We start from the raw sequence: 26,452 nt of genomic DNA, 5'->3' as shown, positions 1-26,452 counted from the left end.
TAAATGCAGGCATTTAAGTGAAGGGTAGAGGTCATGAGGTAATCTAATTAACGCATTTCTTCCTATCTTGGCTATGGTGAGTGGTATGAAAGCCTGATAATCAGTGTTCCAGTTTATGTATGTGGTAGTAGTCATGAGTATATACTTCCCCAAATAGTGTGAAACCAGCCATCGTAGCAAGCCCTGGGGTGGGAGAGGGTACAGATGAAGAGCACTGGCTCTTCCTCCAGGGGCTCATGTCCATGAGGAATGCCAAATGAGAGGATCAAGCTCCATCTTGGAGAATATGTGGACATTTAATAGGTGTGCTGGGTGGAAGACTGCATTTCAGGCCTCAGAAACTGTCTAGTGTCCTAGAGGAGAGAGCGCCTTGGCTTCTCCAGAGAACTACTAGAATGGCCACCGTGAGCATTTGCCATGCGTGTTCCAAGCACTGTGCTGAGCACGCCATGCTTTACACACATTATCTTCAGCTCCTATAGCCTTGTGGGACTGAGGACATGGAAGCTCATGCTGGCTGTGAGCTCTCGCTGCAGAGAGCGATTCTATCTTCCTTGCTTATAGTTATACTATTTGTTAAAGCAGGAGGCATCTTGGGGAAGGAAGGAGAGTAGAAGGACCAAAGATGAGGCAGGAAAGGTAGAAGGGTAGAGGGAGTTAAGGAAGGTCTTTTTACCACCTGGTAAGAAGTCTGATTTCATCCTAAAGACATTGCTGTTTTGTTTGCTTTTCTCTTAACTATATTTGTAGAGACTTTATTTTGTCATAAGGTTTTCATGTGAACTGGAGTGTAGGAATAAATTCTGTTATGCCATCTAAAACTAACTTCCAGAAAGCAGTATAGACATGTGATCTCTTTAAAAAACTGCTTTATTGATACAGATTTCACATACCATACATACTCCTATTTAAAATGTACAATTTTAATATGTTCACAGAATTGTGTGACTATCTTTATGATTGAATTTTAGAATATTTATAATATTCTAAACCCCAGACACAGTTGTTTCCATTCTCAAACCCCCACTCCAGCCCCAAGCAACCACTATTTTACTTTCCTATTCTGAACATTTCTGATAATGAAAATATATGATATGTAATCTTTTTAAAAAAGAAAAAATTGAACCGGGTGCTGGGTGGCTTGTGCCTATAATCCTTGCTACTTGAGAGGCTGAGATGAGAAGGATTGCAGTTTGAGGGCCAGCCTGGGCAAACAGTTCTCAAGATCCCATCTCCAAAATAACCACAACAAAATGGGTTGGAGGTGTGGCTCAAGCAGTAGAGCACCTGCTTTGCAGGTCACACACACACACACACACACACACACACACACACACACACATTGGAGTACTTTTGACATGGGTCTCACTGTGTTGCCTAGGACTGGTCTGGAACTTGAGATCTTCCTGCTTCAGCCTCCTGAGTGCTGGGGTGCAGGTGTGTACCACTTTTCAATATGTGGTCTCTAGTGTCTGACTTTTTTTTTTTTAAACTTAGCATAATGTTTTCAAGGTACATCGTGTTGTAGCATATATCAGTGTTTCGTTATTTTTTGTGGCCAAACAATATTCTGTGGTATGGCTATATTCATTTATCAGTTGATGGACATACAGATTGTTTATATTTTCGACTATTCTGAATCATACTGTGTGGTCATGTGTACAAATTTTTATGTAGACTTTTTTTGGGGGGGCAGTGCTGGAGTTTGAACTTCAGGGTCTCACACTTTCTAGGCAGGTATTCTAACACTTGGTCTTGGACTGAGATCCTCCTACCTATGCCTCCCATGGTGCTGGGATGACAGGTGCATGCCACCATGCTTGGATTGTTGGTTGAGATGCGGGTCTCACTAACTTTTTGCCTGACTGGCCTGGAGTCATCCTCTTGATCTCTGCCTCCCTCGTAGCTAGGAATTCTGGCATGAGCCACTGCCCCCAGCCCTGAACATATGTTTTTTATTTCCTTTGGGTACGAACCTAGGAGTGGAATTGCTGAATTGAGTGGCAAAGGGAATTCATTGACTATTAAGCTGAAGAGTGACATAGTTGAATTTCTGATTTCAGAAAGATGATTGAAGTAGATGAGAATGAATTGGAGAGGACCAGATGAATATAGGGAGAGGGGCTAGTGTATTACTGCAAGATCATGCTGATAATGAGGTGAGAGGAGGCCAGAAGTAAGATGGAGCAGAAAGCAAAATGGGTGGCAAAGAGACAGGTGAAATGCTGGCAGGCTAGACTAATATTTATTTAAAGAACTTGAAATGCAAAACCAGGTGTGGTGTTACATGTATGTAGTCCCAATACTTGGGAAGCTGAGACAGGAAGATCTCAAGTTTGAGGCCAACCCAGAGATACATAGTGGTCGGGACCGTGACTCAAGTTGTAGAGCCTGCCTAGCAAGCTTGAGGCCTTGGGCTCAAACCCCAGTAGAGCAAAACAACAAAAAAACAGAGCCAAAATACAACAAACAAATAATAACCTCAGAAAAGAAAGTTACTGAATTGCCATGCATTCTTTTTCATGAAAAGAAAGGATTTAGCTAGGTTCCTTCCTTGCTAAGAAGTAGAACAGTAAATGACTTAACACCTGACCTACTTTAGGATGGACCAGAAGGTTTTGCATGTTTATCCACTGCTCAGTTAAGTATAGATTGATTGTTTAAAGTCATTCTAATGTTAAAGTGTCTTACTAAGAGAACTCTGAATAAAGTCATGGAAAAAGAAAGCAAGCTGGTGTTTTTCTTAAAGAGTCTGTTCATCTGATAAATGTGGGTTACCACAGAACATTGGGGTCTTACCAAAAATTGCCTTTTGGTTCCCTGTTTTGCAAACTGATACCTCTGCATTTTATGGCTAAACTAAAATACTTCAAAGGTTTTTGTTTATTGGCTTGAGTTTTAAATTAGTACATGTTAATTGTTGAATTGGTAGCCATATTTTGTTTGCTTTATGTATTTCTAAACAATGTGAGAAGAATACTTTTTCCATTCGAGACAGCAATGTGAACAATGGAACATTGTGATCTTGCTAGAGGAGAATTCTCTGTTTGCATTACAGAATAATGTGATTAGGCACTATATGGAACTTGAAAACATTTAAATTTTTGTTCTGGCTGCGGTTTTATGCTTTCCTAAAATGTGGCCTGAAACGGTTTATTAGTAAATATGCTGAATTGCTTTCTTTGGCAAGTGCATTTCAGTGTTGGATCCAAGTAAAAATACACATATTTACTTAAAAAGTTGCTTGGTGTGGTAATATTTTTACTGTGGCCATTGACCCCCTAGTGAAATATTAGGGCATTGCTAGATTGCATCCTGTTTTTGCAAAGACCAAGAGAGGGAAAAAGAAAGCTAACATTAATTGAATGCTTGTTAATATACCACCATAGTTGGTACATTAATATGTATTATCCCTTTTTTGCTTACTAACAACTCATTAAGTAAACTTGCAGTATCTCTTTTTCTAACAAGAAAAATAAAGCCAAAGAACTTTATAGAAATTGAGAAACCGATTGATAGCATTATTTTGTATGTGTGTGAACCCCCAGCCTTGTGCGTGCCATGAGTGTGCTCTAGCACCATGTACATGCCCTGGTTTAAAAATATATATGAAAGTGTAAATAATCCAAAATAAGCCAAAGAAATCTCTATCAAGAACAAAGTTGGTGGATTTATATTACCTGATCTCAAGACTTAAGCTACAAGACAGTTGGTGTTGGAGAAGGGGTACACATACAGGTCAGTAGAATAGTATAGAATCCAGAAATAGGCCTGTAAATATATGGCCAATTAATTTTCAACAAAGGCAACTTAATGGGGGAAAAGAAAATCTTTTCAACAAATTGTGCTTTAACAACTAAGTATTCGGTGGAGACACAAATGAATCTCATGTGAAAGGATTGTAGACCTAGACGTAAAAGTTGAAACTGTAAAACCTCTAGAAGAAAAATCTCTGTGACCTGGTAGTGAGCAAAGATTTCTTAGGATACAAAAAGCAAAAATTAGAAAGAAAAAAACTGACATACTGAATTTGATCAACATAAAAAACTTGCCTTTTAGGGGGTGGGGGCAGGGGGGAGAAATGAACCAAGCCTTGTATGCACATATGAATAATAAAAGAAAAATGAAAAAATAAATAAATAAAATAAAATAAAATAAAATGTTGGAATCACATTATAAAAAAAAAACAAAAAAAAACAAAAACTTGCCTTTTACAAGGCACCATTAAGAGAACAAAAGGCCAAACCATGGAATGGGAGAGAATCTGCAGGTATCTGACAAAGGACTTGTTTTCAGAATATGTAAGGAACTCTTATAAGAAAAGTAAAGTAGTTAAAAATGAACTGTAGTAGAATGTTTAACAAGGCTTAAGAAGTTACACTAAGGGCATATAAGTAGTCATTGGGGAACTGTGAATTCAGACTGTGAGGCTAGGAGGGGTAGCTCATGTCTGTAATCCTAGCTACTCAGGAAGCAAAGATGAGGAGGATTGTGGTTTGAGGCCTGCCCAGGGAAAAAAGCTAAGGATAACCCTATCTTAGCAAATAAGTTGGGTGTGGCATTGTACATTTATAACTATGTGGAGGTGCAGGTAGGAGCAAAACAAAAAAAAAGCTGAAGTGGTAGAGCACGTGCCCAAATGCAAGGCCCTGAGTTCAAACCCCATACTGAAAAGAAAAATCATGAATCCCCTACACACCCATTAAAATAGCTGAAATTTAAAGTTTGGCCATACTTAATGACTAAGATGTGGAGTGAACAACTGGTACTCTTGTGTACATTGTTGATGGAAATGTAAGAGTAGAACCACTTTGGAAAACTGTTTTTCAGTTTCTTATAAAGTTACAATACAGTCATTTACCCAACAGAAATAAAAATGTGTCCACAAAAAGACACTTACTTGAGTGTTCATAACAGTGTTGTTCCCAAACTGAAAACTACTCAGGTGTCCATCAACTGATAAATGGAATTAGAAAACAGACTATCCTTACAGTGGGATAGTCAGTAGTAAACAGGAACTGACTGCTGATATATGAAACTTTATGATTCTATCTACATACAAATTTTGAGAAAATACAGACAATCTATAATGAAAAAGCAGATAGCCAGTCACAGCTAAGGTGGAGCTGCAAAGATGCACAAGGAAGTTTGAGGGGTCGACAGCGACGTTCTGCTTGTTGATTTCAGTGGTCACTTCACAGGTATATGCATCAGTCAGGACTCACTGAATTGTATACTTTGTTTGTTTGCTTATTTATTTTTGTGGTATTGGGTTTTGAACTCAGGGCCTACACTTTTAGCCACTCCACCAGTCCTTTTTTGTATTGGATATTTTCAAGATAGGGTCTCAAGAAATGTTTGCCAGGGCTGCCTGCAAACCGTTATCCTCCTTATCTCTGCCCTTGAGAACTAGGGTTTTACAGGTGTGAGCCCCTACAGCCTGGCTGAATTACACATTTTAAATGAGTATGGTTTATTTATACTTTCAAAAGTTACTTAAAACAAAGATACCTACCAAATAATGAAAAGCGTACAATAAGATAAAAACAACAAAAAATTTTTTAAAAGGATGAAAAGCACCAGTGTTAGTGAAGATGTAGAGGAACTAGAATTCACACACCACCTGTGGAAATGTGAGTTGGTATAAAACTGGCAGTATGAGGTACAAAAGTAACCTGTGTATGTATCTTGTGATCCAGTAATTCTGTGTGTAGGGATGTGACCCAGTAGAAGTGCATACGAACTGCCCAAATGCACATCGCGGAATACATTACAGCAACGGTAATGAGCAAGGTGTAACTATTTACAGCAGTGTTTTACAGATAAACTGTGGGTTGTGGGTTGTCTTACAGTAAAGTTCTTAAACAGGCAAAACAGTGTTAGAAGTCAAAGCATGGCTGCCCTTGAGTGGAGTATTTTGACTAAAGGAGTACAAGGCAGTCCTCAGGGATACTGGAAGCCTGTTTCTTGCTTGGGTTGCTGGTACCGTGGGGGTGCTTAGTTTGAAACTCATAGAGTGCTACACTTTCAATCAAAGTTTCAAAAAGACATCTGCCATCACAGCCTGGTGTCTCATTGTGAGAAAAACAAGTTGCAGAACATGATGTATGATCCCATTTATATAAATGAATGATGAATAATAAACTTACCCAAATTATCTCTAGGGAATGGTAATCATGCTTGATAGGGAAGATTGTTAACTTTACTGTTTTTATAATTTAAGAAAATACACAAATGGGAAGTTTCCGCTAAAAAAATATCCTGTAGTTGTGAATTATGATCCTTACATAAATAGTTCTAGTTCTGTTACTTAGCATGAGTAAAGTGAATGGTTCTTTAAACTTTTCACCAATGTAGAATTGCATTGGCATCCATTAGTGATGTTTCTCCTTGGCAGGCTAATGGGATTTGTGCGGTGGGTGTGATGGTACGTCGTTGCTTTCCTTGGCCAGCTCCAGTTGAGTAGCCTCTTTGAGTTTAGGGAGTGGGGTAGAGTATGTGAGCTGGAAGGAACCATAGCGACCCATTTGCTCTCGAGGCTATTAAGTATCTCCCGGAGTCTCCTAGAGGTTGGCACTGGGTACGGCAGACCCTGAGAGGGGGCATTCCACTTTGATCTGTTTTATTCATCTATTTTCTTTGAAAATTTTTATTTAGAAAGTAAAATTTCATTCCTGGGCATGGGCACTCATAATACTAATCTGTTTCACCCCTCTCATTTCATAGATTAGAAAGTTGGTCTTTGAGAGGGTCCCTGGAATCCTTCATATAGGGTGATTTTTTTACCCCTTTCTTCATGTGTTCTAGATATAGGACAGATTTGTCCACAAGACAAAAGCTTTTGTGATCTTCTGGGCACAGCTTCTGTCTCCTCGTGGGGTTATCCAACCACTCTGGTCCCAAACAGAGATAGCCCATCTGTTCCTACCCTCTACTGCTGGTTGTGGTGGTTGAGAGCTTAAGACACTATTTGTAATCTGGGGGTATAACTCAGTGGTAGAGTACTTACCTGGCATGTGCAAGGGTACCTGGGTTCAAACACTGGCACAACTTTAAAAAAAAAAAAAAGATACTATTTGTGCTGAATGTGGTGGGTTTATCTTTTACTCTTTTCAGGTACCCCAGAGTCTAACTAAGAGATGGCTGTTTAGACTCATGTAGCTAATGGGAGTTCATAAGTCATCACTTTCCAGAATATGCCCTTTAGTGCCCTAGACGGTGTGCAGCCCCTCTGGGACAAGGATGGAGTTGAGGAGGTAGGGCCTGAATACTACTTGGACTCTTTAAATAGCATCTGACTTACCTGTTGAATGTACTGGGCTTCCACCGGAGGTCTCTCTGCTTTGAGGGGAAGGAAATGATGAAAAGATGGGACACTGCGGGCCTCCCATGTTGCTCTCCTTCAGCTAGAAAGGCAGTGTGGAATGGTGAAAGGAAGAGGACCCTGATCTTGGGGCAGTTATTGACTTCTCTGACCCTCAGTTTCTTCTATAAATTTGGGATGTGAATTCCTACATAATTCCAGCCCCATAGTTTTGGTATGGCCCAGGATAAGATAACAGATGTAAAATAATTTTCTAAACTATAAAACCCTAGACTGGTGGTTCTCAATCAGGGGCAAGTCTCTCTCATTTTCCCTACTCCTACCATTTGACAGTGTCTGGAAATGTGTTTGGTTGTCATGCTGGGGAAGAGGGATGCTACCAACACCTAGTAGGTAGAGGCCAGGGGTGCTGATAAACATCCTGCCATGCACAGGACAATCCCCACAACAAAGAATTGTGCAGCCCAAAATATTAGCAGTGTCAAGTTTGAGAATGCCTTCCCTGGACAAATGGAACTATCCTAAACTACCGACTGTAGTCACAGCCCTTTTGAACTGGTACCTAGTGTGGGGTACATAGCCATAAGCTGTGTGCACTTGTGCTTTCTTCCAACATTGGAACACAAGGCAGGAAGGTAGGAAGTAGGAAAAGAAAAACTAGAAATGACATTACAGAAAGCATAGCTCATAATTGTCAGTTTTTTTTTTTTAATTAAACTAAGTGCATACTTGTTTAAAAAAAAAAAGACAAAAATTAATTCCAGGGCTGGGGATATAGCTCAGTGGTAGAGTCCTTGTCTAGGATGTGTGAGGCCCTGGGTTCCATCCGGAGCACCCTCCCCGCAAAAAATTGTAAGATAAAAAGTCCCTTTCTATCCAGATAGTAACTCTTTAACAGTTAATTTAACTTGTCAGTTTTTGTTTTGTTTTGTTTTGTTTTTAGTGTGAGAGTTTATTGAGATAGAAAAGTAGCAAAGAGTAGAGCTCACAGAGCTGGGAGGGTCCCAAGAGGGATACTCTAACTTGTCATTTTTAAAAGTACAAAGTAGAGAAAGATAACTTAAAAGATTCTTTAGGCTGCATGAAAGGGGCAAGAACTGAAGGGTGAACTTGAGTTCAAGCTGGAAGAGTCAGTGGGTGAGGTGGTCTTAGAAGACAGTGGGTGACTAGTAATAGATGGGGGAGAGTAAAACAGCAGGATTGAGACTGGAGGAAAGAAAGGAGATGGGCAGGTGGCATTGTGACTGAGGTGCTTTTTAAATCATGCAGACTTTCCAAGTGCTTCATTTATGTATCTTCAGGTGGAATATTGAAACTATTTGATAACTAGTTAACAGTTTGTTTATTTGAGAGGAACTAAAATCCAGGGCTTCGGTGTTAGTTACCTAATCCAGCAGAATACTTAGGATAATTTATGCATTGACATAATCGTTGACAGATTTGTAATTACCTTACTTTGACAAATGTTTATGAGTTAGAACAAATGTTTTTGATTTTTTTCATCAGAACCTGCACATATAAGCTACTCAGAATTCCTATTTGATAGATTTTAAATGATTAACTAAAGCAAATGATTTAAGGAACACAATTCACTTTTTACTAGGAAGATGGTCCTAAAATAGTTGTTAGTTTTTTGGATTCATTTCACATGATGAAATTTTAGTTGTAGGTTTTTTGGGGTTCTTTAAAACATCCTTTCAGCACAATTTTAAATGTGATGAACCCTTGTGAGCTTGTAAGTATATCCTATTCTGATTGGAAGCAAAAATGCTATTCGTCTTAGTATTTCCAGAGACTGTAACCCTTGAAAATTCACAACCTATTTTTCTTTTCTTTCTTTTTTTTTTTCCTAGCTACAACTTGGCATTTATTTTGTTTCAGTTCCTGATGTCTACTTTAGAAGACTTTTCCTTTCCTTCACTAAGTTTCTAAAGACTAAATTCCTTGAGAGGTTTATTATGGGGCTTGGTAGAGTGGTGAGCAGTTAAGAAAGGCTGCAGAGTACTGCTGTAGTACAAAGCCAGATGCTGTTTTCCCATCTTAAGAGTCTTTGGCACCTTATTAGAGGCAGATTTGAATGGTGATGAAAAAGTTGCTTGCTCGTGGAAATAAGTCCTTCCAAAATCTTTGTAAATCCTGACTTTGGATAGTCATCATTTGTACCAGCAATGCCTAAAATGCACCAGCATTGGTGTATGTTAAAAACATTTGACCCTTTACCATCTTCATTAATCTTTGTCCAGGAGACTTTTTACTGTGTCCTTACCTATGGATCCTTTAGCTTAGAATTGCCTTTAGGCATGGTCACATGGAAGTGTTGTTTTAACCTCTAGTCCCACCTTTAATTCCATGTCTAGTATGGAATGCTGGAAAGGTAGAGTGAAGGCTATTGAGAAGAGACCAAAGAATGTAAGGTATCCTTGATAGATGAGCAGAGGAGAGAGAAGCTGAAGTTTGGACCTTGGGGCTGTGGGTCTGGCTCAGGGAAGAGGGCTTGTCTAGTTTCAGGTTCTGGGTTCAATTCCCAGTACCACAAAACAAAAAAAATCTACCACCACCACCAACAATAAGAACCCTGAAGTCTAGACTTTATCTCCTACTGCAGTAGCTTCTTCTTAAATACTGTCTTCATCTTTGATGGAAGCTTCCTCAGCTCTGTCCTCATTCTGCCAGACTGAACTGTGTAAAGTTACACATCTCATATATTGCTTCCCTGTTGCTTACAGGGTAGAGGCTGCGGCCTTAGCATGGCAGAAAAGGCTGCTCCCTTGCTTTGTCTTTCTGCCTTTCACTTGATACTTTAGCAACAGGATTTTCTTGTAGCCCATCCCCCTTGTCGCCTTCCTGCCCCCTTCCTTCTTAACCCTCCAGGATGGTGTGGTACCTCCTCAGTGCTTCTAGTACACTGTTTTCTCATCATTGTGTTTTGTACTTTGTGTGTCTAGTTATCAGCTGGCTCTAGTGCTGGGTACTTAACTACTTCCTAGGACTTAGCATAGTGCCTGGCACCTAGCAGGTGCTTAATTATACAGTTGCTATAGCTAAGGAAGTAACCCACATTGCTGGCCAGAGTGAATCCTGAAAGTTGTTAGGCTCCTATAGTTAGTCTAAAATTAACGATTATAATAGTTTCATATATCTGTGAAGAAGCTACACTGGCCAGCATAACATGATAAGGAAAGACCCAGGCTGCTGGGTTCATACTGCACATGTGTGGCCTAAGAGGCAAGTTATTTAACCTTCCTGTGCCTCAGGGGCTTTTTGTTTGTTTTGTTTTGCTGTGCTAGGCTTTGAACTCAGGGCCTCCACCTTGAGCCACTCCACCAGCTCTTTTTTGTGAAGGGTTTTTTCAAGATAGGCTCTCTCGAACTATTTGCCTGGGCTGGCTTCGAACCATGACCCTCCTGATCTCTGCCTCCTGAGTAGTTAGAATTACAGGTATGAGCCACCAGCACCCGGCAGTTTTTTTGTCTATTAATTGGCGCCCAGAAAAGACTTAAGAGTAGGTGAGAACATTTAATCCAGAGGCGGAAGTACTTGATGAACACACTTTCACTTTTCTTGCTATTGTATAGTGTTCAGAAAACAATAGATGTTTCTAAAATTCATCCAAATTAAGGGAATTTGCTTCTAAAAGGCATTTGATGTCTGTTATAAATAGCTTCAGTGTTTTCGTAGTTATCCAGGTAGAAGTTCTCAGTATTCCTTTGACCCAGACACACACACACACACACACACACACACACTCACTCACTCACTCACTCACTCACTCACATCAGTTGTTTCTTCCTGGTAAATTCTGCCAGCAGAATGTTTCTTGCTTTCCAAGCAGTCCTGCACACCTTGGTTAAATGAATCTTCCTAAAGCCTAGTTTCATTCATGTCCCTCTTCTTCCAACCCTTTTCAGAGATGCCCACTGCCTAATGAATGAGGTGCTGTATGGATGCCTTGGCCCAGATTCTGCGGCCTTCTGCAGAATGGCCCAAGATTCCTTTGCAACCTCATCTGCTGTCTGGTCTTCACCCAGACCGGGCCCACCTCTTCCCCCTGCCCTACCCTACCTCTCTGCTCTGGTGGACTGTGTTTCTGTCCTTGTCAGGCCCTGGCTGCTAAAGATCTCCCCTTCCTCTAAGACAGCTGAAGTGCCACCTCTTTGAAGATCTTAAAGAAAACTTCATAGCCAGATGCATTCCCATCCTTCTCTAGACCCATAGAATAAGTCCCTATCTCATGGCATGGAGGTTCTGCTTTGGCTCAGTTTGCGGGGTACCTGCCTTCTTAGCCCTTTTGGCTCACAAGCGCCCTACAGAAGAGACCCTTGTTTATCTCTGACCCTTGCTGAAGCCAAGAGTCTTGCCTTTCAGTGCTCAGTAAGAAATTTGGACTTGCAGTTTGTTCTTGAAATGCTTTTTGTGGGGGAAGATGACAAATCACAGTTACTATGTGCAATGCACTGTTCTTGCAAGCATTTTACACATACTGTGCTGTTTCATCCTCATCTCTTCCCAGTCAGTGATAGGCACTGTTGATATTCCTCTTTTTCTCCTCCTCCCCCCACCCCAAGTACTGGGGTTTGAACTCAAGAGCTTCATGTTTGCTTAGGCAGGCATTCTCCAGTTTGAGCCACACCTCCAGCCCTTTTTGCTCTGGTTATTTTGGAGATAGGGGCTTGCTTTTTGCCCTGGCTGGCCTGGACCACGATCCTCCTATTTTATTCTTCCTGCCACCACTCCTAGCTTTTTCTGTTGAGGTGAGGTTTTGCAAACTTGTGTGGCCTGGAACCACAATCCTCCTGATCTCAACCTCAACCTCCTGCATAGCTGCAGTGATAGGACTGTGCCACGGATCCCCAGGATCTCACTATATTGCCCAGGGGGCCTGGAACTCCTGGGCTTAAGCGATACTCTTGCCTCACCATCCCAAGTGCTGGGACTACAGGTGCACTGGCTGGAAAGTGAGAATCACTTGTTTTCTTTATCTGTCTATCTTTTTGGTGGGACTGGAGTTTAAACTCAGGGCTTTGTGCTTGCAAAGCAGGTATTCTACTGCTTGAGTCATACATCCAGTTCATTTTGCTCCGGTTATTTTGGAGATAGGGTCTTTCAAACTGTATGCCTGGACTGCCCTCAAACTGTGATCTTCCCAATCTCAGCCTCCCAAGTAGCTGGTGGCAAGTGAGCTACCAGCACCCGGCTATTTATTTATTTATTTATTGCAGTGCTGAGATCAAATCTAGAGCCTCACACATGCTAGGTAAGCACTCTACCACTTAGGTACACTCCTGACTCCATCCATGTGCCCTCATAACTGGAGTATAACCACAGTACAAGACTTCCCATTTTTTTCAAAGAATAATCAAAGAATTATATACTCCACTGATCCGTTCCAAGAGAAAAGAAGTTTTTTCCTAGTGCTTCCTACTTAAATACTAATAAATGATGATCAAGTTAATGTGCGTAACAGAAATAAATTATTGGTATTTGTTTCTCCCCTGTATTTTTCATTTGAATCAGAGGATAGGCAAAGCTAAGTCTTTGGGATCTGACAGCCTGGATTTGGGCTTTGCTTTATTAGTTGTGTGTACTTGGCTAAGTCAGTTAACCCCTTTGAATTGTTTCCTCTTCTGTAAGATGGGATCATAATAAACCTCATAAGGTGATGTAGTACCCACCTGCCACTATAAATGTTAGTACCTCCAAGGTACCCCTCATAAATGTAATGTGTTTATCTGAACTTAATAAGTCTGCATCGTTTTCCCCCAATCCCCCTTTAATAATTAATCTTTAAGCAGCTTCTCATTTTTCTACACACTATACCCATATGGGAATTAACTAATTATATTTCAGTAAAATGCCTATAGCCACGTTTCTTGTTTTCTGCATTCTTGAAAGTTGTATGGCTGTCAGAATTATGAATGTTGAATCATGTTCTATATGCACTCATTTAAAGGGCCTCCTTTGTGAGCTTGGCATTTCTTGAAGCAGAGCACACCAGTAATGACTTCCACATTTTCCTTTCATATCTTTACTTCCTTCTGCTGACTGGTTTGTTTGTTCTGATCAGAATCCTGGTAATTGATGTTCACCCTAGAGATTCCTACAGATGTTCCAGCCCTTGTCTGGTCTAGATGACCACAGGAAGGGGAAGGTCTTGTAAAATAGCCACCTTCTTAGTCTATTTCCTATAGAGCCTGCAGCAATGTTGACTTTGAGAAGCTGATTAACACAGACTAAATTTACCACTTCTAGGTCTTTGTTCTGGCACACTTTCTTGGTTAATTCCCATGACTTGGCATTTCCATGTGGACACCTGGGACAATCTGTCTTTGCCTCATAGTATTAAATAACACAGTTTGGAGCTGACTTATAACTATTTTTTCCCCTCACAAATTGGGCCCGAGCATCTTTCATAAATCAGGAATGTTGCTTGGGAATGTAATTCTCACTAAACTCAGTCCCAAGTGAACTTTTCTATAAAAGCACATTCTTGTTTGTTCTGTCATAACAAATGCATTTGATGATTGTAATAGCATTGATGTTTGAATAGGAAAGCATGTCCCTAACAAATACGTCAATTTGATTTAATTTATTTCAAAGCATAAATATAGCTTTATTGAACATAAGACCAATCTAGGAGAATCTTTATTACATTTTAAAGCAAAGTAGTCTAGCTCAGCAATGGATCTAAAGGGATCCCTTATTAAAAATAAATATACAGAAATCTGATGTATTCCTATAAGCAGATGCTAATGCCAGTGGGATATAGTGAACTCTTCAGAGTAGGAAGCAACAGGTTTTGACTTTCAGTGGTAGTTCATCCCATTGTGATCCTATTTGAGACAGTGAGTTAACTTTAAGACAGGATTAACTGTTGCACTTCTGACATCTTTTGAGTTATATCAGAGAGATAACAGAACGTAATACCACTTGAACGGTGTGTCAGACAGTACTGGATACTTTCTATTTTCTTAATACAGAGGACCCTGTAAGGTTGTTTTCACTCTGTGGCTAAGCAGGTTGAAGCTGGTTCAGTAATTGACTAGAGGTTAGAGAGTGAGCTGGTAAGGACAAATTGCCCAGGGCCACCTTGCTGCATTCAGTGTTGTTTCCACTCCACTCATCAGGAGAGCACATCCCTGGATTTTTGGAAGTCTTGTCCTTTCTTTCAGACATTTAAGCATGATGAAGCTGTTTGGCACAGCTTCTAGGATTTTAAAGATCTGCTGCAAATTCCTGTAGCTTTTCATATTTGTAAACTGCCAGTTGAACATGGTACTTGAGTGTTTGCTTATATTTGGTGTGAGTTATACAGAATGCAATGGAGTTACTTTTCAATTTGAGTTTTTAGATGTAGATTAAAATTTAGCGCTAGTAACTATACCTTAGGCTAAAGAATATTAGAGCTGTGTTTAAAATGTAAACTGAGGCAAGGTCTTAATAATGATCATATAATCAGTCATTGGTAAATAAAAAGGGTCTATGATTTTTTTTTTTTTTTGAGACCATATCTTGTTAGGTTGCCCAGGCTGGCCTTGAACTCTTGGGCTCAAGTGATCTTCCTGCGTTGGCTTCTCTAGTAAATGGACTACAGGTATACCTGCTCTTTCCCCATGGTATTTTATAGAAATATTTCACAGTGAATTGCGGTATGATTTGTTTTGTTGTTGTTCCTCTCCAAACAGTGTTCCTCCCTAATTGAAAGTCTATTGGCATTTGCAACTTTTGCAAAGTGGATTCTGTAGAAGCATGTATTGTTCCAACTTGTTCTGTTTAGAGGCTAACATTCAGAATACAATTCTGCAATCAGATTATATAGCCTGCTTGTCAATTCCTGCTGATTGTATATGCTTCTAATTATTTGTAGTGAAGTAAAGTTTTATGGTCTGTGGCATGGTGAGAGCAAAGATTTTTCTAAATGTGAAGTAAGTTGCATTCAGTCACTAGAAATTGTCCTTGACTGTAATGGCCATCAATATACATTTCCCCTCTTTCTTCCTGAAGTGTGGCTTAAGGTGTACACTGGTGTACCTCTGTTGTCTTTAAATATGTTACAAAATCCATTTAGGCATAAGGCAGCACTGCCTATGTAGTCAGGGAGCTGAGTTCTCTGTTCTCTCTGTTCTTCTTGTTATTACAGTAGTATCAGGTGACCCGTTAAGGAATCGCTCCTCCCTAATAATGTATGTTTATCTACTAACCAGTTTTATAACATCCTTTGGGCACTAAGTATGCATTAAATTGCATGGTAAGATTGATTTGGAATAATTTCTTTTTGAAAGAATTTGTGCCAATTCTCTTTCCTCTCCACAGAAATAGTTGCAGAACATGGGCTCCATGCCTAATGTCAATTCCATAAGGTTTCTCTGTTGTATTTTTTCCTCGCCCCTCCTTCCCCTGACAACTGAACTTTGCCATGAGGAAGATGTGTACCTATAAAAATGGGCAGTTCTTTACTTTAGGGTTATTTGTCATTTCAGACAGCATGGACCTCTGAGAACAGGCTTGAGATGGGCAGGCAAAGTTATATAAACTGTATTCATAGTTAAATATTTGCTTCCAGGGGAAGGTGAAAAATGCTTTGTACTTTTTCCTTTGGCTTTTTCCTCCAAAAGAGCTTGTCATGCAACAACAAGAAAAAGTGGCCAAAGGCAGAGAAAACTCTTCTCTTTTTCCATGTTGGTTTGTTTTTATTGTAAGACAAACCTTTCATGTTTTATTGTTATAAAGTTTAAACCTGGCCTAGAGGTGCCAGTCTTTAGTGGAAACAGCTGCAGAGTTGGTGTCCCCTGATCAGGTGGGACTTTCTTTGAAGCAACATGTTGCCTTTTAAAAGAGAATTGAGCATGTGAGAACTTGAATCTGTAAAACTCATCAGCATTCCACCATTGTTTATCTCTTAAGTAACCGAGATAGCTAACTTTAAGTAAAACATTGCATTTAAAAATCATTTTATAATTACCTTTTTCTGAAGAGAGTAGTCTTGTTAGTATGTATCTTTAAAGTATAACAACAAAGAAAAACATCATTCTTAAGAGTTGAAGATGTAGCAGCCCCGTGTAATTAAGACTGCAGAGCACATTCCTTGATAACTCCTTTTGGCTGCAGTGAACTGTGTTGTGGAGCTCATATCTATACCTTCAGATAAATGCTATTAGTAGGAGCAAACTGGGTGGTTGGGTATATATCTGAATTAGAGAGAAAAGATTTTTCCTCCTATATTGCTGAATGTTGAAGCATTTCTCTTCTTGTTGATTGAGCAATGCTGGTAGCTGTGGACTTAGCACATCACTTTTGGTCTCCTACTAGGAAAAGTTGAGCATCCATCAGAGAGCTTTCTTTCCTTAGGGGAAAGTAGAAGAGACAGGCATGGAGTCAGTGGGACAAGAAAAATGCTGAAATATTTTCCTTTTGGGCTTTTGATTTCTTTGCCAAAAAATTGCCTCCAGATGGAGAAGAGCAAAAGCTCTGATTGTAAGCCATTATGTTTTTACTGGCCTGCCTCCTCAGCCCGTTGCCTGGTTTGGAATCTGTAAGCCAGTCCAAATCCTTTACCTCATTTTCTAGTACCAATTTACTGTCTTACTCATCTTCCAGCTGCAAGGGATGAGGCAAGTCGCCTTGAAATTGAGCCCGCTGCTGTTTTATAAACTGAGCAATAGCAGATTCCTGGTCAAGACTATTGATGGCAGTGGCTCCCATTTCTCTAAGTTCTTGAATTGCTCCTACCAGGTAGACTTGTTTCTATGATGTGTGCCATAGGATCAGTCTGAGAATAGATCTGACAAGCCCTTTGGCTGTGTGGAGACTTGTAACTACACTGCTTGCCTAGAGTTCTGGGCTGTTGCACAGGAAGCACAGTTTGTGTTTTGACTGTATTTTACTTCACTGCCAGTAGAAATCTGGACACTCCAGTTTTCCTCAGGAGGTGTAGTGATTGGTGGTGTTGAAAATGAAGGGGAATCCAGTGTCTGGATGCAGTAGGCACAGTGGCATTGGAGTCTGGCAGACTTGAGTCCAGACTCAATGCGCTACAAGTAATAAACAGATTATTCTTGGGCAAGTTCTTTTCCATATCTGGAAAATGGGCCACAATACCATTTTATAAGGTTGTTTGATGTAAAAGAGAATTTTTTGCTAGGCAGGTATCCTACCACTTGAGCCACTCCACCTGGCCTCAAACGAGAGTTTTTTGGAGGGGAGGTTATTGGATACTCATATGTGATACTCAAGTGTTAGCTCCTTTCCCTTTTTCTTATGCCAGCCTTGATTGTGATCTGTAAACTAACTACTTTCCACCATTTTATTAAATGGAAATGGGAATGACATAGTGATTTTCTTATGATGCATTTTAAATTTGGGCATCAAGACAGTATGAAACACAGGGTTTATTGGATGGAAAAAGCAATCATTTCTAATTAAAATTCATATTTGTATAGATACAGTCATATATACATGGTCATGCATCACTTAGCTACAGGAATATGTTCCTATAATTTCATCGTTAGGTGATTCTATATCAGTTTGTGAACATCATAGAGAGTACTTACACAAACCTGTACAGAAGGTTACCATTTTGAATATTGTAGGCAGTCATAACACAATGGCATGCATTTGTGTACAGAAACATACCTAAACATAAAAAAGGATCGGTAAAACTACAGTATGAAAAAAGATGTGCACCTTGTAAAGCACTCACCAAGAATGGAGGTAGCAGGACTAGAGTTTGCTCTGGATGAGTCTGTGAGTGGAGAGTGAGTGTGAAGGGCTAGGATGTGACTTGGAGGCACTGTGGACTTCCTAATACATTGCTATGCTGAATTAATTGTTTTTAAAATTCAATAATAAAGTAACCTTCGGTTAGTTTTTGAGCTTTTTTGTAATTTTACTTAGCTTAAAACACAAGCGTACTGTATAGCTATACAAAAGTTTTTGGTTTGGTTTGGTTTTGGTGGACTGAGGTTTGAATTCAGGGCTTCATACTTGCAAATCAGGCACTCTACTGCCTGAGCCAATCTTCCAGTCCCTTTTGCTCTGGTTATTTTGGATATAGGATCTTGCAAACTATTTGCCTGGTCTGGCCTTGAATCTTGATCCTCCCAATCTCAGCACCTCAAGTAGCTAGGATTTCAGGTGTGAGCCACTGGCACCTGGCAAAAGTATTTTCTTTATATCCATATTCTAAAAGCTTTTTTTCTAATTTTAAAGTTTAATTTTTTAAAACTTTTAAAACATTTTTGCTAAAAGCTAAGACACAAACACACACATTAGCCTAGGCCTACACAGGGTAGGATAATCAGTGTCGCTATCATCCACCTCCATATCTTACCCACTGGAAGGTCTTCAGGTGCCATAAAGCATGGAGCTGTCACCTCCTGTGATGACAGCGCCTCCTTAGGGACCTGCGCAAGGCTCTTCTTGGGGAGGTGTTGCTCTTTCCAGAAACACATCCATGAAGGGTGTACTTGCTATGTGTGTCTTTTTATCATAGCTTTGGTTGTAAGCAGACACTGCACAGTGAACATTCCTCTCTGCTAATGAAAACCTTTTGGCTTTGGTAGGGAGGGGCATGTTTTCAGACTTTTAGGACTGGTTTAGTCTGCAAAAGCTTCTGCTAACCCTATCACTGGGAATTTTCTCCGGGCTCTCCTGCAGTTGTCTTTTCTCTTGCCTCTTCTTCTTCTGTTCATTTCTGTTTTAGCTCCTTTATAATCTTAAGTGCTATATCACATATTCAGTCTATTGTTGACTGAAATGTTAACTTGCACATGAACTTGTCTGTGTATGAAAGAAATACATCATGGCCATACACATGTGGTAGGAGAGAATTACCAGAAATTGTTCTGTGCAGATGGCGTACGTACTTTCTTTAGGCTTCCATCAGCTGGGTAAATAAGCAATGTAGATTACCTTTGTTTGTTCATGGTACAGGTTTCTGTATTTTTGTTTATTTGCTTATTATTTTCAGTACTGTTGAGCGTAGGACCTCGCACATTAGACAAGTGCTCTTCTACTGAACTACATCTCCAGTGCCATGAGGAAAAACTCTTAGAATTTTATCAGCACAAATTTGAAACTTTTCAAGACAAATGAGAATTAGGTCTTTATGTGGAGCTTAATCATAAAAGGGGTTGGTCAAAGGCTGTGTTGGACTGTGGGGCAGACACTCAGCCCATGTGGTGGCCACACGTATGTGTAGTCCCAGCACTCAGGAGGCAGAGGCAGAAGGGTCATGAATTCAAGACCAACCTGAGTTACATGGTGAAACCCTGTCTCAGAAAGCAGAGATCAGGAGGATTGTTGCTTGAGGCCAGCCTGAGCAAAATGTTTGCAAGACCCCATCTCAATAAAAATCCGGGCCTGGTGGTGCGTGTCTGTCATCTCAGTCACGGGGAAATTAAATAGGATTGGGTCCAGGCCATGTGGCCATAAACTCAAGACCCTGTCTCAAAAATAACCAAAACATAAAGGGCTGAGGGCCTGGCTCAAGTGGTAGAGCACCTGGCTAGCAAGTGCAAAGTCCTGAGTTCAAACTCTAGTACTGCCAAGGGGTGGGGAATGAAAAAAAAATGATGTATGAGTAGAATGGGATGATTAATTTCACATTTTGGGGCTCTTGAGGGATGTGCTTTTCCTTATCACTAGTGTAGCCTTTGAGAATTATCGTGGTCACTCCTTTCCATCTTCTTCAAAAATAGTGGGCATCATTCAGACCACAGAGTGGCAAGGGGCACATCCCACTGACATTGTTTGTCTGATGTTTTGCTTGTAGCTCTCCCATGTGAGATCTACAGGAGTACAGAGAGGGTCTAGAATGATTTCTTGGGTTGTTCCCTAGCCTCTACCCTCACACCCTGCAAGCTCTCCCATGTGAGATCTACAGGAGTACAGAGAGGGTCTAGAATGATTTCTTGGGTTGCTCCCTAGCCTCTACCCTCACACCCTGTGACTTGCCTAGACAAAATGATGAGGAATGAAGTTCTTATTTTCTTTTGTGGGCAGGGAGACCAAAGACATCAACAAAGCATTCAACAATGAGAAAGGTAAAAAATGAGAAAATCAACTTTGTACCAAATTATGAAAAAATCTGTTTTATGGTGTTTGTATTTAAGAATTATTAATAGTGTCTCATTGGGTTACTGTTATGCAACTTAATGTGTATTTTTCTCTGATTTGCAGGTACTGGTTTGGGATTAGGAATTGTTTTTTCACTTACCTTCTTTAAAAGTAAGTGTGACTTTTATTAACTTTTCAGCACAGTGTCACGGGATGTTCATATGCATCGCAGGGACTCTCTGGGGAGGCACATCTAGATGGCTGCCAACCCATCCTTTTATGGGGTTAGATAGATCTTTATAAAATGAGCTAGACATGTGGATCAAGTGGTCAAAATGGGCTGAACAGCTCCAGCACTCCCTCTGGGCATTGAGTCAGGGTGCCTGACATCTTAAATATGGTATCATTTCAAAAGCCCGCACTTCATGCCCGTGAGACATTGGCCAAAGTTTCGTGCTCAAATATTTCTTAATTAATTATAATTTTTTCTAAGGAACTTGAAAATTAGAATCTTGCTGTTAATAAAAACAAGTAGACCAGAAATGCACATGCCTCTTGGTCAAAAATTCTAAGCAAAGAGCAGGAAATATCTCTTTCATTTTGCAGAATTTCTGAAGCCAAAGGGGTCACTTTGACCTGTTTGTATGAAGAATTGACAACAACTGCATAACTAGAGAATCATAAACCGCATGATTTACTGTAATCAAAGAATGTATAAACACTAGTGAAATCCTTAGCTATTTTTAAAATTCTAGCACCTTACTGAATATTATTATTGCTTCTGATAAGATTAAAAGCTTAGTTAAGCTGAGCAGACGATTAGAACTGATATAGCAAACTGTGCCTACTGTTTTCCTCAAACTTAGGCACTTAATAGACAGCTGCTAAATTAAGTTTACTAATTAACCCCCTCTTTTGGGGGCACTGATAAAGTGCTGACAGGACTACCGTGTGTTGCAGGGTCAGTGTGATGCCTGCTGAGTGTTTGTTGAATCCTAAGCAAATGTATTAAGAGGGTGGAGGCTCTTTATCTTCTCTTAATGGTTCCCTATTGGGATTTTTCTTTTTCTGTTCCAACAGGAAGAATGTGGCCATTAGCCTTTGGTTCTGGCATGGGATTGGGGATGGCCTACTCCAACTGTCAGCATGATTTCCAGTCTCCTTATCTTCTACATGGAAAATATGTCAAAGTATGTATAGAACTGACATTTCTCTTTCTTGTAGAAGAAAAAAGTTTCTCCTGAGGCCCTAAAGAATTTTTTAGCATGTGCCTAATGAATAAGCTATGTGTCATTGTCACACCACTGAGATCTTAATTGCTCTTTGGCTTTAGTGACATTGAATTGCTTAGTAAATTGCTTTGGTGCCAGAAAGGTCTCCCTTGAGCCTTCAGTTGCATGTGTACATGTTCAGATATATACTTACATGCTACCAAGTAGGATTTAAGTTATCCTTGGAGTAAAAGTAGTAGCTATCTGTTCATAGCACTTCTCATTTAAGATGTCAAGAGTGCCCTGTAAACATCTCACATGTACTCAAGCTAAACCTGAAGACTGCTGGGATGCAGTCATTATTCTGCTTCTTTTTTTTTTTTTTTAACTGAAGAAAACAGTGTTGATTAAGTCCTGTGTGATTCTGCAGAAATTCTTGCCTATATGTGGGTGTTTAATAATGCAAACAAGCTAAAAAAGGGAAGAGTGTAGCATGCTTCCTGAAGTTTCTGTGTATAGCAGCCTTTCCCTTTGCCTTGCTTTTATGCTTGAAAGCTGTTGGGCTTAAGTGACAGGATCATGGGAGGCTGGGTGCTCAGGGACAGAAGTGGTGTTTATGTTGTATCCCCAGGGCCTGAAATAATGTAGGCACTGAAATTAATTAAAATGAATAAGAGAAGTAAATACACATTCCATTAGATGAAAGTGGTAAAGGCCCTGGGCTTGCTAAAGCCTAACCATTGTAGCAACCCAGCCTCCAGTGAAGAACTACTTGCTCAGTTCCTGCATGGGTAGCATCCTCTGCTGTCCAGGTTGCTCTTTGAGTCAGAATCACTACCATGATGGATAGCAGCCAGGCTAAGAGACCTGGACGCAGCCCCATCACTTGGCTTCCTGTGGCATCTGGAATTGTTTCCCTTCCAAGCTCCCATTTTCCATCCATACAGTGAGGGCAATTTCTCCCTAGGGGATTTTTTTTGTTGTTGTTGTTATTTGAAAAGTGTGTGTGGGGGGGGGTGGGGGGCTAGGGATTATACCCAGGGCTTTGTGCATGCTAGCCACATGCTCTACCATTGAGCTACAACCCAATCCCTTCTGTAGGGTTGTTGTGAGGATTAAATGTGAAAATTTTTTAAGCTGTGAGGGGCTGTATAAATAGAAACATCAGTTATTATAGTTGAGACCAACCAAGAAATGGTGACTAGCTTGTCTATTGTTCTACCATAATAACAAGTAGAGCGGAAAATGTGGCACAAATGCATGTCCTAATTTGGTCAAGAACTGTAGCCACAGGGTTACCAAATCTCAAATAACAATATCCCACCACAGCTGCACAGCCTCCACTTTGGAATCCTGTTTGTGCTCTGTCAACTGCCCACCATTTCATCCCCATGTGCTGGAGAAAGAGCGGGGGTGGGGAGAGCTGGCACTAATTAATGAACCACCTCTGCCAAAGCAAGGGTGAGGTCAGTCGAAAGACAGCATAAGAGGAGGTGCTGCCGCGTGGCATTAAACTGGGGACCCTCCCAGACTCTTCATCTTCTCAAAGGAGAATAGAAAAGAGCAGGAGAGAGAGAGCATTGGGTGTTTTCATTGTTTAAAGGGTTTCCACTGTTCCAAGCTCAGTTGTCATGAATAATGTCTTAGAGGTGATTATGGGCATATTATATGTTTAATAGCTGGGAGTTACTGTGGAAAATATTGTTACATTTTTATAGCCTTGTGCACACTGCTCCAAATTGGCCTTGTAACTTCATCTGAACTTGAGTTTGTGCCTGAATGTTGTCATCCTCCACCCTGAAAAGAGGAGTAAAATCTCATCTTGGGTTTGCACAGTGTTTGCACTGCTTGATGAGTGCCTGCTATGCCCTGTGGACCATCTTACAGGCTTTATCTTCACGCTCTTTCTCTCCAGACCTCCAATGGATTATGAGAGCGGTGTGATTTTCTCATTCAGATGAGAGAACAGAATCTTACTGAGGTTAAGAAATGGGCTGAGGGCTGGCAGAGTGGCTCAAGTGGTAGGATGCCTGTCTAGCAAGCATGAGGCCCTAATTCAAATGTCAGCACTGCCAAAAAATAACAACGAAAGAAATGTTCTGGAGATCATATAATTAGCAGACTGCTGGTTGGAGCCATACTCTGCCCTCACCTGTAATCCCTTAGCTGGGCTTCAGGATTATCTGCCAACAGGACTGATTGTCCAGCCTGTTCTCCTTCTTCATCTTCTTCCTCTGAGACTGGGAGAGTTGCTCCACACACCTGGGCAGGATGGACACCTCCATTTTTAAGACAGTTCAAAGCAAACAGTGTGGTGTGGTTTGAGCCCCATTGGTCCCGTGGGCTCCCTGTGCCATTCTAACCTGAGTGTTCTTTCCTCACAGGAGCAGGAGCAGTGACCTTCACCGAGAACATCCCAGTGGGAGGAAAAGAGAAATCACGTTTATTCCTCAGGAATACTGAAGTGCCCTGGAGTGAGCTGACATTCTTCTGTCACAATGCTATCAGCGATGCTTTAAACTCCAGCACATTGTTTATGTATTGAAACCAAGTCTGTTTCTTGTTTTGTATTTTCTCTCTGGAAATTGGAAGGAGGTGATCTTAAAAGAAATAAATTAAACAGAAATGTCAAGTCCAGTGCATGGTCTGTTTCTTTGCCTTTGGTCTCTGAGCAGCGGCAGCAGGACTCTGAAAAGCCTGGTTGCATCCTCTGAGAGACCTCAGCTATGTGCATTCCTCCCTCCTCGCTTCCAGTGCACAGGTCCCAGCACTGCTCCAGCGCAGAAGTCAGAGGTTGGAGGCTGCTGCTGTCACATGGTCTGATGGTGATGATTACCTCTTGAGGATCGTCTCCCCACTGGAGCAGCTCTTTCTGTCTGATCTGCATGCAGTTCTCTTGGGTGGACCTGGCAGAGCATGTCTCAGCTGTGCCTGCTGCTTTGAGCTCACACAGCTGCTGTATTAGCAGGGCTGGAAACTTGACAGGATGGCTCCTTCCATTGATGTTAAGCCCCAAATCCTCATGGAGCTTGGTGTAGGCCCAGGGTTGAGCGTTGGCCCTGGGGATGGAGAAAGCTCGTGGCCCACCACTGGAATGGAAGGCCTCATTTGGGGTTGGTTTTATCTTCATGTAGCAGTGAGGTTTGAGGACAAAAGGGCTACTTCTACTACTCCTCTGTGAGTTTGTACCTATGGTTTCAACTGAACTAGGTATGTGGGACACAAAAAAAGTGTTTTATAATCTCTGCAGAGAATGTACAGAATCCAGGTCATACCTTAATTTTTTCTTACCTTCCTTTTCTGTCTTTAGAATAAAATTAAAATGGGAAGAACTTGATCCCATTGTCCTTATCTTTTCAATGTTCATTGAGTATCTTCTATGAGCTAGGCACTGTTGGAGGCAGCAGAGATAAATGGATAAAAAGACACTGGCTCCTGCCTTCAGGGAGCTTAGTCTGATGGGATGACAGACATGCAGACACTATGACTGAAAGTAAATGGTTTTAAGAGGGGGGAGTGTTTATAGATGAGATGCAAAGACGAGGTGCCATGAGAACAAAGGAGATGAGTAAGGGCAGAATAAGGTATAAAAGGAAAGTAGCTCCTGCAAATCATACAGATGCATATTACAGCTGAGAAGCAACAAGCAGTTTACAGAGCCAGCGTGTTGGCAAGGGAGAGGAGTGGAGGAATGAGACTGGATGGACACCATTGTACATCTAGTACCTGACCCCGGTCCTGGCATGCTGGAGGGTAGCAAGTCTATCCTTCTGCTATTTCCTCCCTCATTCTTTGCCCTACTCCCCTTTCCAGAAAGATGTGTTGTACTGTGGACCTGAATAGGCAGCAGTAGCACTGTGCCAAAGATGGACTGAACCCAAGACTGTCATGGCCATGGCATGCTGTAGCCACTTGGCTGTTTTTCACTGGCCCTCTTCATTCCATGATCAAAGCAACTCATGTAATTAAAAGAAAAATAACCATGTAGCTTGATTCATCCGTTCCACTTGTATTCTCTATATTTACTTTAAATGTTAGTCAACCCCCCCCCCCATTTTTATATCTTCATTTAGGCAGCAATAAGAATAACAGGTCCCTGTCCAAAAAAGACAAAGAGAAAAGTGTGCCCACTAAATTCTCTAGATACGGCAGAAAGTCAGGGAGTGGACAGGAACACTGGAATAGGCCTCTCATCAGTTGTTAGGTTTTAGGCATCTATTTGATGGATTTCCTTGACCATCACCTTTGAGCACCACTGAACTGGTCAGCTCTCTGAGGGAATAACAGTTCTTGGCAGAGGCCAACTAAAGGAAGCCTTGGCTGTTTGTCTTAGTCCCCAAGTTATTTGTGTCCCACCTGTGACTCAGAGGTGGCCAAAAGCACAATGCCTCTTCTTCTTCCCACTCCCCACACCCATCTCAAATCAGCCTTCAGAAAGTTCCAGCTTGTTGGCAAAGGCACACATTCTGTTCTACTTTAAGTTTCATTAGAAATTCAAGTCCTCCATGGCTCTGCTCCCTTGTGGGATTGTGAAACTTTGACTTTGCCTCTTGTCTGCCTTTCTGGAACCAAGGTCAAGGAAATCCATGGGTTTGGGGAGAGTGATGGGAACCTAGCTGGCACAGGATACCGGGATAAGCTGTGGCGCCCCAAAAGTGACCTGCTCTGCCAACATATATAAATACATACAGTCTGGGCCTGACACTGTATAATTTGGCCCAGAACAATATGTATTTTGAACTCATTTAGGTGAATGACTTTGGCATTCCAAATGCCCACTGGGGGAGCCTTTATCAGGCGCATTTGCCTTGCAGAAGTGAGCCTTTGTTCTGAGAAATGGCCTCAGAACACACTTTGCTGAGCT

The 26,452-nt window shown here is 41.0% G+C and overlaps 1 protein-coding gene across 1 annotated transcript in view; it reads left to right on the top strand.

The window, feature by feature from the left end:
* Micos10 (mitochondrial contact site and cristae organizing system subunit 10) overlaps positions 1-24,220 on the top strand; it is a 31,412-nt gene extending 7,192 nt beyond the window's left edge. Inside the window, exons 2-4 of the mRNA XM_020165378.2 lie at positions 20,501-20,548; positions 21,458-21,567; positions 23,973-24,220. Coding sequence (XP_020020967.1) covers positions 20,501-20,548; positions 21,458-21,567; positions 23,973-23,987 — 173 coding nt within the window. The 3' untranslated portion in view covers positions 23,988-24,220. The remainder of the gene's footprint in view (positions 1-20,500; positions 20,549-21,457; positions 21,568-23,972) is intronic.
* Positions 24,221-26,452: the final 2,232 nt, after the last annotated feature.

Source organism: Castor canadensis, chromosome 7, assembly GCF_047511655.1.
Source record: "Castor canadensis chromosome 7, mCasCan1.hap1v2, whole genome shotgun sequence".
In the NCBI taxonomy this organism is placed as follows: domain Eukaryota; kingdom Metazoa; phylum Chordata; class Mammalia; order Rodentia; family Castoridae; genus Castor; species Castor canadensis.
This window is presented reverse-complemented; position numbering and strand designations above follow the sequence as displayed.